Here is a 12,570-nt window from a genome sequence, read left to right as displayed (position 1 = left end):
GGGGGTCCCAGCCGTGCCGGACCCCCCGTTCCGAGCGGCTGCGGCGGCTCCGGGCGGCCGCGCCCCCCCCCCCCCGCCCCCCGCCCCTTCCCTTCTGCCGCTTCCTCCCACCGGGGGGGGGGCTCAAACAGCCCCCGGGGACCCCCCCCCAAAACGGCTCCCTGCGCCCCCCTCCCCACCTCAGGGTCAGGGGTTTGTGTGCCCCCCCCGCCCCGTGTGGCGGGAAAACCAAAAAAAAAAAAAAATTAAAAAATAATTAAAAAGAAAAACACCACCAAAAAAAAGCGAGTTTGGAACCGTTAGGAGCTTTATTAATTAATTAATTAATTGATTTCTCTTTATCGCCGCCAGAAAACGGCCAAAAACAAGGCGGGGGGGGGGAGGGGTGGGGGGGGTCACCCCAAATGTCACCGTGGGGGTGACAAAACCCCCCCTGCCCCCCCCCCAAAAAAACCCCCGGGTTTAGGGAAGGAGCCCCCTCCCCCTGCCCCGGGGACCCCCTCCCCAAATTTAGGGACCCCCCCCCAGATTTAGGGACCCCTCCCCATCCTCAGGGACCCCCCCAGGGCCCAGCCCTCCTCAGTTTTGGGGAGCAGACCCCCCCCAAAATAACCCAGTGACCCCCCCCATTATAGGGCTGGACCCCCCCCTCCCCCATTTTGGGGTCCCCCCACCCCCCCTCACGTCCTACGGGGGGGGGGGGTCTCACCTGCCTCACCCTCAGAGCCCCCCCAGCCTTCAAGGGGGGGTCCTGGGGGTCTGCGGGGGGGTCCTGGGGGTCTGCGGGGGGGTGGGGGCAGGGCACACACCCCCGGGACCCCCACCCGGGGGGGGGCGCTGGGTGGGGGCTGCCAGGCCCTGCAGAGCAGCCCCCCCGAGGGGGGGCGCGGGGGGGAGGGGCAGGAGGCTCAGGGGGGTCCCGGCATCGCCCCCAGCCCCATTTGGGACCCCCCCCCCCCGGGACCCCCCCCCGAGCGCAGCCAGGCCCGGTCAGCGGCCGTGAGGATGCCCTGGGGTCCTGGGGGGGGACAGAGGGGGTTTGTGGGGGTCTCAAGACCCTCAGGGGGGGTCCCAAGACCCTCGGGGGGGGTCTCAAAGCCGGGGGGGGGGTCCCAAAGCCCCCGGGGGGGGTCGCTCACCCCCAGCCCCGCTGGCGCCCGTCCAAGTGTGGCAGCAGCTCCTGGGGGCGATGGGGGGGTCACGGGGGGGGTCTCTGTGGTGAGGGGGGGTCTCTGTGGTGGGGGGGGGTCTCGGGGTCGGTTCCCGCCCCCCCCCCACTCACCGAGAGTTGGTTGAAGCCGCAGAGCTGGGGGGGGGGTCGCGCTCGGCCAGCGCAGCACCGAGAGCTCCAGAGCCCCCCCGGGGGGGCTGGGCGGGGTCAGGGGTCATGGGGAGGGGGCATGAGGTGACCCCCAACCCATAAAATACCCCCAGACCCCTCCCCAAACCCCCAGACTCCCGAAATACCCCCAGACCCTTCCCCAACCCCATCACCACCCCCCCCAAACCCCCCAACCCCTGAAATATCCCCCAGACCCCTCCCCAAACCCCCCCAAAGTACCCCCAGACCCCCCTCCCCAAATACCCCCAGACCCCTCCTCAAACCCCAAACCCCTAAAATACCCCCCAGACCTCTCCCCAAACCCCCCCCAGCCCCCCAAAATACCCCTCAGCCCCCTCCCCAAATCCCCTCAAATCCCAAGGGTGCCCCCCCAACCTAAGAACCCTCCCCCCAGACCCCCCAAACCCCCCAAAGTACCCCCCAGACCCCTCCCCAACCCCATCACCAACCCCCCCAAACCCTGAAATATCCCCCAGACCCCTCCCCAAACCCCCCAAAGACCCCCCAACCCCCTCCCCAAACCCCCCAAAATACCCCCAGACCCCTCCCCAAACCCCCCCACCCCCCAAAATACCCCCAGACCCCTCCCCAACCCCCTCACCACCCCCCGGACCCCCCCCAAAAAGGAGAGTGGAGCCCCCCCCACCCCTCAGACTGACCCGGGGGTCCCGTCCCGCGGCGGGGGGCCGGGGGGGGGCAGCAGCGCCGCCGCCCCCCCCTCGGGGTCGGCCCCCGGGGGCCCCCCCCGGTCCAGGCGCGCGTGCAGCCCGAAGGTGACGGCCTTGACGGCCCCGAAGAACGCGGCCACCAGCCCGCAGTACAGGGCAGCCCACGGCCCGCGACGGCGGCAGCGCCTGGGGGGGCCGGGGGGTCAGCTGAGACCGGGGAGGGGCCAGGGAGACCCCCAGAGCGAGCCCAAAAAGAGCACAGAGAGACCCCCAGGGAGAGCCCAAAAAGAGCACAGAGAGACCCCCAGAGCGAGCCCAAAAAGAGCACAGAGAGACCCCAGAGAGAGCCCAAAAAGAGCACAGAGAGACCCCCAGGGAGAGCCCAGAGAGAGCACAGAGAGACCCCAGAGAGACCCCCAGGGAGAGCCCAAAAAGAGAGGCCAGAGAGACCCCCAGGAGACCCCAAAGAAAGCTGAGAGAGAGCCCCAGGGAGACCCCCCAGAGACCCCAAAAAGAGCACAGAGAGACCCCCAGAGAGAGCCCAAAAAGAGAGGCCAGAGAGACCCCAGGGAGAGCCCAGAGAGACCCCCAGAGAGAGCCCAGAGAGACCCCAAAGAGAGAGCCCAAAAAGAGCACAGAGATCCCCAGAGAGACCCCAAAGAGACCCCCAGAGAGAGCCCCCAGAGAGATCTCCAGAGAGAGCCCAGAGAGACCCCCAGAGAAACCCCCAGAGAAACCCCAAAGAGACCCCAAAGAGAGAGCCCAAAAAGAGGACAAAGAGACCCCCAGAGAGACCCCCAGAGAGAGCCCCTAAAAACTTCCCTAAAGACATCCATAAACACCCCCTAAAGACCCCCAAAGAGACCCCAAAGACCTCGCCTAAAGACTTCCCCAAAGACCCCCATAAACACCCCAGAAAGACCCCCATAAACATCCCTGAAGACCCCCCATAAAACATCCCCAAAAATGCCCTCTGAAAATCCCCCCGGGATCCCCTCAGATCCCTCCCTGGACCCCCTCACATCCCCCCAGACCCCCTCAGATCCCCCCAAATCTCCCCTCAGACACCCCCGGACCCCTTCAGATCCCCCCGGACCCCCTCAGATCCCCCCCGGACCCCCTCAGAGCCCCCCTGGACCCTCTCAGATCCCCTCCAGACCCCCCCAGACCCCTTCAGATCCCCCCGAGACCCCCAAATCTCCCCTCACATCCCCCCTGGACCCCCTCACATCCCCCCCAGACCCCCTCACATCCCCCCCAGACCCCCTCACATCCCCCCTCACATCCCCCCCAGACCCCCTCACATCCCCCCCAGACCCCCTCACATCCCCTGGACCCCCCTCACATCCCCCCCAGACCCCCTCACATCCCCTGGACCCCCTCACATCCCCCCCAGACCCCCCTCAGATCCCCTCCAGACCCCCTCAGACCCCCCCCCGGACCCCCTCAGATCCCCCCCGGATCCCCTCAGATCCCCCCCGGACCCCCTCAGATCCCCTCCAGACCCCCCCAGACCCCCTCAGATCCCCTGGACCCCCTCACATCCCCCCCTCAGATCCCCTGGACCCCCTCACATCCCCCCCAGACCCCCCCCAGACCCCCTCAGACGCCCCCCGAGCCCCCCGGCGCACCGAGTAGAGGCCGAGCGGCAGCCCGAGCAGGAACAGCCACACGTAGAGCCGCACGCAGTTGGCGAAGGCGCCGAGCTGCGGCTCCAGGAAGCAGCCGCCGGTCAGCGAGGCCCACACGCCCTGCCGGAGCACCTGCAGCACCGCCGGCCCCGCCATGGCGGCCCCGGGACCCCCCGGGACCCCCCGGGACCCCTCCCCAGCTCCCGGTGCCGGCGCCGCTTCCGGGTGCGCGCCAAAATGACGTCACAGCGGCGGGACACGCCCCTCTCCCGTTGGACACGCCCCTTTCGTTGCTCCCCGCCCGTTCGGCGGGGAGGCCACGCCCCTTTCCGGGTGTGGGCGTGGCCACGCCCGCCGTGCCCCCCGAGCGCGCAGGGCGCCCCCCAGCGGCGCCGGGCGCCAGCGCCCCCCCCCGGCCTTGGGGGAGGGGGCGCACACGGGACCCCTCCCCAGCCCGGTATCCGCTCCCGGGCCCGCCCCAAGCCCCGCTCACGGTGCCCCGTGAGACCCCCGGGGCGCCAGCGCCTCCCCCGGCCCGGTGCGGGGGTCCCGGTGTCACCGCCGCCCCCCCCCTCCCCGCCTCGGCCTCTCGTCCGGTCCCCCCCCAACCCAACCCACCCCCCCACCCACGGCGTCCGGTGCCCCCGGCCCGCCCCGTCCGGCGCTGGTTCCTTTTCCTTTGTCCCGGTGACAATGTCCCGGCTCCGCCTTCCCGGGGCCGCCTCAGCCAGCGCGGGGATCCGCCGGAGCCCCGGCAGCGCCGAGCGGCCGGGCCGCCCCCTGCCCCCGCCCGGGGGTCGCCGCCGGACGCCGCTTCCTCCCCGCCCCGGGCCGCGGGGGCTGCGGCGGGACCAGGCGGGGACGGGAGCGGGGCCCCGGGGAGGAGGGGAGCGGGCACGGGGAGCGAGGGCAGCGGGCAGCGGGGCGGGGGCGACCCCCGGGGTCCGCCGGGGGTTGTGGCGGCTGGGGAGGGGGCGCGGGGACCCCCGGGGGGCTGCAGGGACCCCTCGGAGCCGCGGGGATCCCCGGGGAGCGGCAGAGGCTGTGAGGAGCAGCGGGGACCGCGGGGACCCCCGGGATCCACAGTGACCCCTGGGACCCCCGGGACCCCCAGGAACCCCCAAGGACCACAGGGACCCCCAGGGACCCGCAGGGACCCCCGGGATCCACAAGGACCCCCCGGGACCCCCAGGGACCCCCAAGCACCACAGTGACCCCCGGGACCCCCAGGGACCACAGGGACCCCCAAGGACCAGAGGGACCCCCAGGGACCCCCGGCAGCTGCAGGGACAATAAGGGGACCCACAGGAGCCATAAGGGACCACAGGGACTGACGTCAGCTCTGGGGGTGTGGGGACCCCCCCAGGAGCCCTCGGGACCCCCTGGACCCCCCTCCCCTCATCGGGGGCTGCACGGGGACCCCCCGGAGCTGTCAGAGCTTGCAGGCAGCACCTGCAGGGCTCAGGTGACCCCAGTGACCCCCCAGGACACCAAGGGGCCCCATGGGGTCCCCCTGGCACCCATAGACCCCCCCTGGCACCCATAGACCCCCCCTGGTCACCCCCAGACCCCCCCCGAGCACCTTCAGGACCCCCCAGCCCCCCACAGGACCCCCCAAGCCCCCCCAGCGCCATCGCAGGGGGCCGGGGCTGGGGGGGGGAGCAGCCCATGGAGTGGGGCCGGGCATCCCCCTCCCCATCCCCCCCGGCGGGGTCTCACTCCCCCTCCCCACCCCTCTCCCCATCGCCCCCCCTTTCCCCCCTCTTCCGCAGCGCTCCCTCTCCCCTTTCCCCCCCTCCCCGAGGGGGTCCCGCTCCCCTTCCCCATCCCCGGGGGGCTCCCGCTCCCCCTCCCCTCCATCCCCAGGGGGGTCCCGCTCCCCCTCCCCTCCCTCCCCGGGGGGCTCCCGCTCCCCGTCCCCCCCGGGCGGTTGGGAGCCGGCGCGGGCGGCCTTCGGGGAGCTGCGGCTGGAGGAGGTGATCGGGGCCGGGGGCTTCGGCCGCGTGTTCCGGGGCACCTGGCGGGGCCAGGTGGTGGCGGTGAAGGCGGCGCGGGGGGACGCGGGGGCGGCGGGGGCGGCCAGCCTGCGGCGGGAGGCTCGGCTCTACGCCCGCCTGCGGCACCCCAACGTGGTGGCGCTGCGGGCCGTGTGCCTGGAGCCCCCCCACCTGTGCCTGGTGATGGAGTTTTGCGGCGGGGGGGCCGCTCTCCAGGGCGCTGGCCGGCCGCAGGGTGCCCCCCGCCGTCCTGCTGGACTGGGCGCGCCAGGTGGCGCGGGGGATGCGGGTACCTGCACTCCGGGACCCCCGTGCCCCTCATCCACCGAGACCTCAAGTCCAGCAATGGTGAGATTTTGGGGAGGGGGTCTCTGTGTAGGGAGGTTCTGGAGGGGTGGGGGTTGCAGGGGTTGGGGGTTGCGGGGTGGGTCATCAGGGTGCCCAAAGGTGGGGAATCTGAGATATTGGGGTCCACTGAGTGGGGAATTCAAGATATTGGGGTTCCCAAGGGTGGGGGATCACAGATATGGGGGTCCCCCAGGGTGGGGGATCTGAGATATTGGGGTTCCCAAGGGTGGGGGATCACAGATATGGGGGTCCCCCAGGGTGGGGGATCTGAGATATTGGGGTCCACTGAGTGGGGAATTCAAGATATTGGGGTTCCCAAGGGTGGGGGATCACAGATATTGGGGTCCCCAGGGTGGGGAATTTGAGATATTGGGGTCCTCAAGGGTGGGGATCCCAGATATTGGGGTCCACAGAGTGGGGGATCACAGATAATGGGGTCACAGAGTGGGTAATCCCCGGTATCGGGGTCCTCAACGTGGGGAATTCCGGATAATGGGGTCCCCAGTGTCCTCAAGGGTGAGGAATCCCAAATATTGGGATCCTCAAGGGTGAGGAATTACAGATACTGGGGTCCCCAAGGATAGGGAATCACAGATACTGGGGTCCCCAAGGGTAGGGAATCACAGATATTGGGGTTCCCAAGGGTGGGGGATCATAGATATTGGGGTTCCAGAGTGGGTAATCTCAGGTATTGGGGTCCTCAAGGTGGGGAATCCTGGAAAATGGGGTCCCCGAGGGTAGGGAATTTGAGATATTGGGGCCCTCAAGGGTGGGGGATCCCAGATATTAGGGTCCACAGGGTGAGGAATTTGAGATATTTGGGTCCCCAAGGGTGGGGGATCGCAGATATTGGGGTCCTCAAGGGTGGGGAATTCAAGATATTGGGGTCCACAGCGTGCAGAATCCAAGATATTGGGGTCCCCAAGAGTGGGGAATTCAAGATATTGGGGTCCCCAGTGTCCTCAAGGGTGAGGAATCCCAAATATTGGGATCCTCAAGGGTGAGGAATTACAGATACTGCGGTCCCCAGGGTGGGGAATTTGAGATATTGGGGTCCTCAAGGGTGGGGAAACCCACGTATTGGGGTCTCCAGAGTGGGGAATTCCAGGTATTGGGGTCTCCAGGGTGGGGGATCACAGATATTGGGGTCCACAGGGTGAGGAATTTGAGATATTGGGGTCCTCAAGTGTGGGGTAGCCCAGATTTTGGGGTCCCCAGAGTAGGGAATTCCAGGTATTGGGGTCTCCAGAGTGGGGAATCACAGATTTGGGGTCCCCAGAGTGAGGAATCTCAGACATTGGGGTCCCCAATGTCCCCAGGGTGGGGATCCTGACTGTCCCCAGCAGGACGGGGCACACAGACCCCAAGATTTCCAGGTGGGAGGAGACCCCAGAAGTCGGGGGGTCGCTGTTTGGGGGGTCCCTGACTCCGTGCCCCCCCAGTGCTGCTGGCACAGCCCGTGGTGGGCGATGACGTGAGCGGCAAAACGCTGAAAATCACCGATTTCGGGCTGGCCCGCGAGTGGCAGCGAACCACCAAGATGAGCGCGGCCGGCACCTACGCCTGGATGGCCCCCGAGGTGATCCGGGCCTCCACCTTCTCCAAGGGCAGCGACGTCTGGAGGTGGGCAGGGGTCCTGGGGGTCCTTGGGGGGGAGAAAACTCTGAGCCAGGGGGAGTTTGGGGTGCCCAACCCCCTGCGTGGGGCGGATTTGGGGTTCTGCGTGGGGTCGCTGAGCTGGGGGGCACCTGGAGAGTTGCGGGGGGGTTTTGGGGGGTGGGAGGGGGGGTCTCTGACGCTCTGACCCCCTCATCCTGCCCCCCCAAAGTTACGGGTGCTGCTGTGGGAGCTGCTGACCGGGGAGGTGCCGTACCGGGGCATCGACGGGCTGGCCGTGGCCTACGGCGTGGCCGTGAACAAACTGACCCTGCCCATCCCGTCCACCTGCCCCCCGCCCTTCGCCCAGCTCATGGCAGGTACGGGGGGTCCGGGGGGTCCAGGGGGGCTCGGGGGGTCCGGGGTGTCAAGGGGAATCAGACAGGTTGGGGGGTTGTGGATATTGGGCTCCCCAGGAGTTTGGGGCTGCTCGGACCAACCCCTGGGTTGCTGAGGGGTTGGGGGGTACCTGGGGGATGTGGGGGTACCCCACAGACCCCCCCAAGACCCCCGGTTGCCCCCGCAGCCTGCTGGGAGCAGGACCCCCACCGGCGGCCGGGCTTCGGGACCATCCTGCGGCGGCTGGGGGGGCTGGAGCCGGGGGGGCTGGGGCCCCCCGAGTCCTTCCACTCCCTGCAGGAGTCCTGGCGCCGCGAGATCCAGGGGCTCTTCGACGAGCTGAGGGCGCGGGAGAAGGTGGGGACCCCTCCCCAAACTCCTGGGGCACCACTCTGAGCACCTGGGACCCCTCCTCAACATCTGGGACCCCCCCCCCAAACTCCTGGGACACCCCTCTAAGCACCCGGGAGCCCTTCCTAACACCTGAGACACCCCTCTGAGCACCTGGGACCCTTCCCCAATACCTGGGACTCCTCCACAAACACCTGGGACCCCTCCTCAATACCTGGGAACCCCCCCAAACACCTGGGATCCCTCCCCAAACACCTGGGTCCCCCAGATCTCAGGGTAATCCCTAAAACCTGTGACACCCCCCAACCCTTAGAACCACCCACCCCCAAAACTCAAACCCCCTCCAGACACACCCTGGACCCCCAAAGCTCCCAAAGCCCCTTGGCTCCCTCCGGACCCCCAAATTCCCTGGACCCCCAAAAACCCCCAACACCTCCCAAAGTCCCCAGCCCCTCCAAATCCCCCTGGCTCCCTCAAGACCCCCAAATTCCCTGGACCCCCAAAGCTCCCAAAGCCCCCTGGTGCCCTCAAGACCCCCAAATTCCCTGGACCCCCAAAACCCCCAACACCTCCCAAAGTCCCCAGCCCCCCCCAAATCCCCCTGGCTCCCTCAAGACCCCCAAATTCCCTGGACCCCCAGAGCTCCCAAAGCCCCCTGGCTCCCTCAAGACCCCCAAATTCCCTGGACCCCCAAAGCTCCCAAAGCCCCTGGCTCCCTCAAGACCCCCAAATCCCCATGACCCCCAAAGTCCCCAGCCCCCCCAATGCCCCCTGGCTCCCTCAAGACCCCCAAAACCCTTGGACCCCTTCACCAACAGACAAAACCACCCCAGAACCCCCCCAAAACCCCTCTGGGACCCCCAAACCCCTCCCCAGCAGCCTTGCCCTGCTGTCCCTCCGTGTCCCCGTTGTCCCCACGACCCCGCTGACCCCCGTGACCCCCGTGACCCCGGTGACCCCGCTGACCCCGAACCCCCCGACCCGCGGGGGTGCCCCAGGAGCTGCGCAGCCGGGAGGAGGCCGTGGCCAGGGCCTCGCGGGCGCAGCGCTGCCAGGCCGAGGCGCTGCGGCAGCGCGAGGCCGCCGTGGCGCGCCGCGAGCTGGAGGTGCTGGAGAGGGAGCTCAGCCTCATGCTCAGGGGACCCCCCCGGCCCCCCCCGGCCCCCAAGAGACGCCGACCCCCCTTTCGGAGGCCACGGAAACCCGCGGATCTCATCGGGATGCCCCAGGGTGGGGAAATGGGGCTGGGGGCTGCTGGAGGGGGGGTGGGGAGGATTTGATGGGGATGGGGTTTGGGGGAGCAGGGGGTGGTTTAGGATTTGGGGGGATGGGGGGTTCTGGAGGGTCTTGGGGGTCCTGGGGATTTGGGGGTCTTGGGGGAGACAGGGGGCTTTGAGGGGCTGGGGGCTTTGGGGGGTGTTGGGGGATTTGGGGGTCCTGGGGATTTGGGGGTTCTGAAGGAGACAGGGGGCTTTGGGGAGCTGGGGTCTTTGGGGGTCCAGGGGATTTGGGGGTCTTGGGGGAGACAGGGGGCTTTGAGGAGCTGGGGGCTTTGGGGGTCCAGGGGATTTGGGGGTCCTGAGGCAGCCAGGGGGCTTGGGAGGGCTGGGGGCTTTGGGGGATCCAGGAGATTTGGGGGTCTTGACAAAGCCAGGGGTTTTGGGGAGCTGGGGGGGGTTGGGGGTCCAGGGGATTTGGGGGCCTTGAGTGATTTGGGGAGGTCTTGGGGGAGCAGAAGGTGTTTGGGGCTTTGGGGGTCCAGGAGATTTGGGGGTCCTGAGGCAGCCAGGGGGTTTTGGGGAGCTGGGGGTCCAGGGGGTTTGGGGGTCCAGGAGATTTGGGGGTCCTGAGGGAGCCAGGGGGCTTTGGGAGGGCTGAGGACTTTGGGGGGTCTTGAGGGATTTCGGGGTCCACGGGATCTGGGGGTCTTGAGGGATTTGGGGAGGTCTTGGGGGTGTTGGGGGGTCCAGGAGATTTGGGGGTCCTGAGGGAGCCAGGGGGTTGGGGGGGCTTTGGAGATTTTGGGGTGCTGGAGTGTGTGTGTGCCCTTTGGGGGATTTGGGGGGTTTTTGGGGTGTTTTGGGGCTCTCCTGAGCGCGGCGCTGCCCCCTCCCCAGATTTCAAGCACCGCCTGACGGTCCAGGCGTCGCCCGGGGGGGACCCCCGGAGCCACGACCCCGAGGATGGGCCGGGGGAATCCCCCCCCTTCCCCCGCCTGCGCGCCATCCAGCGTGAGTGACGTCATCCCCGGGGGGGGGGGCTGTGACACCACCCCCCCCGTGACCCCCGGTGACCCCCGGTGACCCCCCGGTGACCCCGTGTCCCCCCGTTTGTGTCCCCAGTGGAGCCCGAGGAGGAGGAGGAGCCGCCGCGGGGCCGCGGGGCGCGGGGCAGCGCCCCCAATGGCAGGTGTGTGTCCCCCCCCACCTCATGGGGGTCTGGGGGAGTCCAGGGGGGTCCTAACGCCCCCTCCCCACACATCGGAACCCCCCCGGACCCTCGGGTGTCCCCCCCAGGCGCCGCCTGCGCCCGGATGAGACCACCTGGTACCTGGACACGGAGGAGCTGAGCCCGGGGGACGCGGCCCCCAACGGTGGGTCCGGGTGGGCTCGGGGGTCTCACCCGCGCTCCCCTCCCCACGCTGACCCCGCTGTGTCCCGCAGGCGAGGCCGGGCCCCCGGAGGCCGAGGAGGGGCGGGGGTCTCGGGGAGGGACCCCCCGGCTGCTGCGGCGGGCGCTGCTGAAGGGCTCGGCCCTGCTGGCGTCGCTGGGGCTGGGCCGGGAGCTGGCGACCCCCGAATCCCCCCGCAGCCCCCCGCCCTCCCCCGGCCTGCTGCGCCTGTCCCCGCGCCGCTGGGAGCGCACCCTGGGGTCCCCCGAGTCACCCGGGACCCCCGAGACCGCTCGAGCCTGGAGCCCCGCGACCCCCGAGCCCAGTGGAGCGCGGACCCCCGGGACCCCCAGGACCCCCGAGCCGAGCCGAGCCCGGAGCCCCGGGTCCCCTGATCCCAGCGGAGCCCGGACCCCCGGGACCCCCGGGTCCCCGGAGCCGAGTGGAATCCGGACCCCCGGGACCCCCAGGACCCCCGGGACCCCCGAGCAGAGGCCAGCCCGGACCCCCAAGACCCTGGAGCTGAATTGGTCCTGGACCCCCGAGCAACGGGGAGCCAGGACCCCCGCGACCCCCGGGACCCCCGAGCAGGGCCGTGCCCGGACCCCCGGGACCCCCCGGGACCCCTGAGCCACGTCGTGCCCGGACCCCCGGGACCCCCGAGCTGGGGCTGCAGCCGTCACCCCGGGGGGCCCGGAGACCCCGAGAGCTGAGCCCAGCCGGGACCCCCGAGTGGGGTAAGTGGGACTGGGGGGGGTGGGGGTCTGGGGGGCAGATGGGGGGGGTCGTGGGGCAGTTTTGGGGTTCTGGTGGGGTTCAGGGGAAGTGGGGCCATTGATGGGGTGTTCTGGGGGGTCGTGGGGCAGTGTTGGTGGGTCGCGGGGCAGTTCTGAGGGGTCGTAGGGCAGTTCTGGGGGTCACAAGGCAGATTTGAGGGGTCACAGGGCAGTTTTGGGGGGGTCGTGGGGCAGTTTTGGGGGGGTCGCGGGGCAGGTCTGGGGGGTCGTGGGGCAATTTTTGGGGTCGTGGGGCAGTTCTGGGGGGTCACGGGGCAGTTTTGGGGGGTCGCGGGGCACTTTTGGGGGTCACAGGACAGTTCTGGGGGGTCGTGGGGCAGTTCTGGGGGTCGTGAGGCAGTTTTGGGGGGTCGCGGGGCACTTTTGGGGTTCCGCGGAGTTGCCCCGCCCCCAGCCCCGCCCCTCCCCGCAGGCCCCGCCCGGCCCCGCCCCTCCCCGCTCCGCCCCCGCATCGACCCCTGGAGCTTCGTGTCCGCGGGGCCGCGCCGGGCCCCGCCCCCGCCGAGCCCCGCCCCCGAGACCCCTTCACCGACCAATGAGAGCGCCCGCTGAGCCTTGGACCCGCCCCCGCCACCCTCCGGCGACCAATGAGCGGCCGGAAGCCCCGCCCACGCTGGCGCGCCATTGGTCAAACCAACGGGCATTACAAAAGCCCCGCCCCCTCCTGGGCGGGGCTCTACGGCAGGAAACCACGCCCCCTCCTGGGGCAAACCAGGAAGCTCCGCCCTGATTGGTGGGCGCGCTGAGGCCCCGCCCCCCTCGGCGGAAGCCCCGCCCCCGGGCGGTCCCGACACTGGACGGGGGGTCCCGGGAGCTTCGGGGGGCGACTG

At 69.6% G+C, this 12,570-nt stretch overlaps 1 protein-coding gene across 1 annotated transcript; it reads left to right on the top strand.

Moving 5' to 3' along the window:
* Positions 1–3,878: 3,878 nt before the first annotated feature.
* Positions 3,879–12,332, top strand: LOC135292237 (mitogen-activated protein kinase kinase kinase 11-like). Its single transcript, XM_064406456.1, is given in 13 exon segments — positions 3,879–4,685; positions 5,168–5,827; positions 5,829–5,927; positions 5,929–5,986; positions 7,429–7,619; positions 7,815–7,962; positions 8,169–8,338; positions 9,331–9,562; positions 10,450–10,563; positions 10,675–10,741; positions 10,849–10,925; positions 10,996–11,571; positions 12,153–12,332. Coding segments are annotated over 13 exon segments (3,339 nt in total). The 3' UTR covers positions 12,293–12,332.
* Positions 12,333–12,570: the final 238 nt, after the last annotated feature.

Source organism: Passer domesticus, unplaced genomic scaffold (assembly GCF_036417665.1).
Source record: "Passer domesticus isolate bPasDom1 unplaced genomic scaffold, bPasDom1.hap1 HAP1_SCAFFOLD_247, whole genome shotgun sequence".
NCBI lineage: Eukaryota > Metazoa > Chordata > Aves > Passeriformes > Passeridae > Passer > Passer domesticus.
This window is presented reverse-complemented; position numbering and strand designations above follow the sequence as displayed.